The 3,231-nt window shown below is 52.3% G+C and overlaps 1 protein-coding gene across 1 annotated transcript in view; it reads left to right on the top strand.

Moving 5' to 3' along the window:
- bfsp2 (beaded filament structural protein 2, phakinin) overlaps positions 1-2,577 on the top strand; it is a 3,551-nt gene extending 974 nt beyond the window's left edge. Inside the window, exons 2-6 of the mRNA XM_017303503.1 lie at positions 848-1,058; positions 1,132-1,293; positions 1,360-1,488; positions 1,554-1,798; positions 2,189-2,577. Of these exons, the coding sequence (XP_017158992.1) occupies positions 848-1,058; positions 1,132-1,293; positions 1,360-1,488; positions 1,554-1,798; positions 2,189-2,372 (931 nt within the window). The 3' untranslated portion in view covers positions 2,373-2,577. The remainder of the gene's footprint in view (positions 1-847; positions 1,059-1,131; positions 1,294-1,359; positions 1,489-1,553; positions 1,799-2,188) is intronic.
- The last annotated feature ends 654 nt before the right edge of the window (positions 2,578-3,231 follow it).

Here is a 3,231-nt window from a genome sequence, read left to right as displayed (position 1 = left end):
AGCAGAACCCGGTCAGAACCCGAGCAGAACCCGGTCAGAACCCGAGCAGAACTCGGTCAGAACTCGAGCAGAACCCGGTCAGAACTCGAGCAGAACCCCAGCAGAACCCGGTCAGAACCCGATTTAAACACTGACTAGATTTCAAATGAGCACAAAATGTGGTTGATGTTCCGCTGATGCCAGAAACTATTTAAAGAACCTCAGTGAGTAACTGGTTCTGATTGGACCGATCCTAACTTCCGGTTTTCTTCTTGGTTTGGGCGACATCCGGTGGTGGTTCACAGTCTGTGACGACAAAAATGTTAATTTTCGTAATTTCGATTTGTGTAATTTTAAATGTAATGGAAACCGAGCCGCTGCTAATCAAATCAAATTTCTGATTCAGCCGTCAGGAAACGAACTGTTCGATTAATCGGTTTATCGTTTCTATCGGCTTTTATAGTCGTTATTTCTTCTGCTTGTTGTTCGGCGCTGGGTTTAGTTTTCAGATTAATCCTGTAAATCCGTCTCAGGTGTTTCTGTCTGCAGGAGGCGAACGAAGCGCCAACAGGTTTTCATGTGTTCATAGCTGCAGGTTTCATAATGAACGTGCGGGCTGTTTGCTGGTTTCCATGGAGACGACCTCCACTTTAATGGGAGCGACGATATGTGAACGTTTAGAGAGGCCGACATCTACCAGCTCGTCTCCATGGTTACGGCTCCGATTAAATGTTTCTGTTTGGTGATTTTTAGACTTTTTATTTGGGGGTTTTGTATAAATTTGGTGGAAACGGACAGAGTTCATTTACGGCCGTTTGCCTCAGAGACGAACTTTCCCAGAAATGAGTTTTAATAAATCCTGATCTAGAAACGTGTGTGTGTGTGTGTGTGTGTGTGTGTGTGTGTGTGTGTGTGTGTGTAGGCTGGACAGCGAGGCGTCCCTCAGGGCGGCGGTGGAGGACGAGGTCGGCTCGCTCCGCCGGGTGATGGAGGAGGCGGCCGTGACGAAGGCGGAGCTCGAGGAGCGGATGGAGACCATGAAGGCGGAGCTGCGACGCCTGGAGAGCCGCCATGAGCAGGTTCTGTTGCATCTCGATCGGAACCAGAACCGGCAGCGGGCCTCTGGTGACCGGACTGTCCCTCCCCCCTTAGGACGTCCGCGCCCTCTACAGCCGGACAGCCGGACGGGACGTGGACGAACCCGACGCTCCCATGGAAACGGGTCTGGACCGGATCCTGGCCCACATCCGGACCCACTGGGAGCAGCTGACGGAGCGGAACCGGGCCGACACCGACGGCTACCTGGAATCAAAGGTGAGGCCGGGTCAGAGGACCAGCCGTCCCCTCTGTCCCCTAACCCCAACCCGTCCTGTCCCGCAGGAGGCGCCGTGCGCGGCCAGCGGTCTGAGTGCGGAGGAGCGGCAGGCGGAGGCGCTGAAGGCGGAGTGCAGCGACGTGAGCTGCAGGATCCAGAGTCTCCAGGCTGAGACGGAGTCCATCAGGGCGCTGGTGAGACCGGCACTATCACATCTAGGGTCACCCAGACCCTGACCTCCTGACCTCTGGTCCTGCAGAAACGAGGCCTGGAGAACTCGCTGAGCGACGCCCGCCACTGGCACGACGTGGAGCTGCAGAACCTGGGCTCAGTGGCGGCGCGGCTGGAGGCGGAGCTTAGCGATGTGCGGAGCGAGATCGAGCAGCAGCGCCGCGACTTCGACATGTTGCTAAGCAACCGGCAGAGGCTGGAGCAGCAGATCGGCCTGTACCACGGCATCCTGGACGGAGAGGAGGACCGCTTCCTGCCGAGCAACGCGCCGCCGTGAGTCACGGCAACAACACAGGGCAACGGCGACACTTGGCAATGACACGTAGCAACACCAACATGTCGGAGCGTGTCCAACACAATGTAGCAACCGCATGTAGCAACAAGTAGCAACAGCATGTAGCAACAACACGTAGCAACAGCATGTAGCAACAAGTAGCAACAGCATGTAGCAATAGTTGAGTTTAGTTCGTTTCAGTTCAGTGAACTGGTGACTCGTTCAGATTGGTCCCATCAGTTCGTCTGAAGCATTCTAATTGGCCAGGCTTCGTATGGCTCCGCCCACCAGGTGAAACCGATTTTGATGGCGTTGCAGCACATAAAGGCCCCGCCTACCTCAAACATGTGACAGGAAGCTGTGACTAACCCTGTAACTCACCTGTGCAGGTGTTGTGCTGCAGAATCCAGGCCTGAAGCTCCGCCCCCTGCAGAACCTTCTGGACCGGTCGGACCCCGACCCAGTGAACAGTCTGGTTCCGGTACCACTGGATCAGGGGACCGAGTCGTTAACGAGCCTCTGTCAGCCATCGGAACCACCCAGTCGGACCAGACCAACATCTACAACATGTAGGACGACCAGAACCGCTGGAGACCAATAGAACCTGGTTCTGACCGGGTCCACATGGGACTGATCCGACTGCTGAGATGCAGTGTGAGTGTGATGAGTCTGAGGACCGATTTGGACCTCATAGTTCTGGTTCCGCTCCAGCCTGGAGTTCTCCTGTAACCGACCAACATTTCCTGTTGTTTTCAAAATAAAAGTGACTGAAGGTGAATCTGATGTGTTCAGGTGCCTTTCTGACAATCCGGAAACATGAAATCATCCGTTCTGGTTCTGATAAACCCAGTTCAACAGAACCCGGTTTGCGTCCGATTCCTGATCAGACGTCACCATGGTAACAGAGAGGACAACCTGCTGGGATCAGCAGAAATCAATAACATCTGGATCGATCAGGAATCAGTGACTGTAAAACTGAGATGATCGATCATCGATGCGTCACCGTGACGAATTCAGCTGGACGATCAATACATAATGACATCAAAGCCGTTTAATATTAAAAACCTTTGAAAAGTGAAATATTAAATTCTTCCTCAGGGATCCGATTTATTTCAGAAAATCTACTTTTTAAGTCGACTGGGAGGAAAATCTGAAATATTTAATGAAAAGCAGGAGGAAGAAAAAGACGTTTGGCTTTAACCTGGTTAACCAGGTTAACCAGAGACCAGGTTAACTGGGTTAACCAAATGAGCCAGAGAGACTAGGTTAACCGGGTTAACCAGAGACCGGGTTAACCAGAGACCGGGTTAACTTGGTTAACCAGGTCTCATGTTAACCAGGTTAACCAAAGGAGCTTTGATGTTAAATATCTTATTAAAGGTACAGACAAAGCTGGTCATGTGAAGCTGGTCATGTGAAGCTGGTCATGTGA

This window comes from Poecilia reticulata, unplaced genomic scaffold (genome assembly GCF_000633615.1).
Source record: "Poecilia reticulata strain Guanapo unplaced genomic scaffold, Guppy_female_1.0+MT scaffold_310, whole genome shotgun sequence".
Lineage (NCBI taxonomy): Eukaryota > Metazoa > Chordata > Actinopteri > Cyprinodontiformes > Poeciliidae > Poecilia > Poecilia reticulata.
Note: the sequence above shows the minus strand (reverse complement) of the source record. Positions and strands in the feature narration are given on the sequence as shown.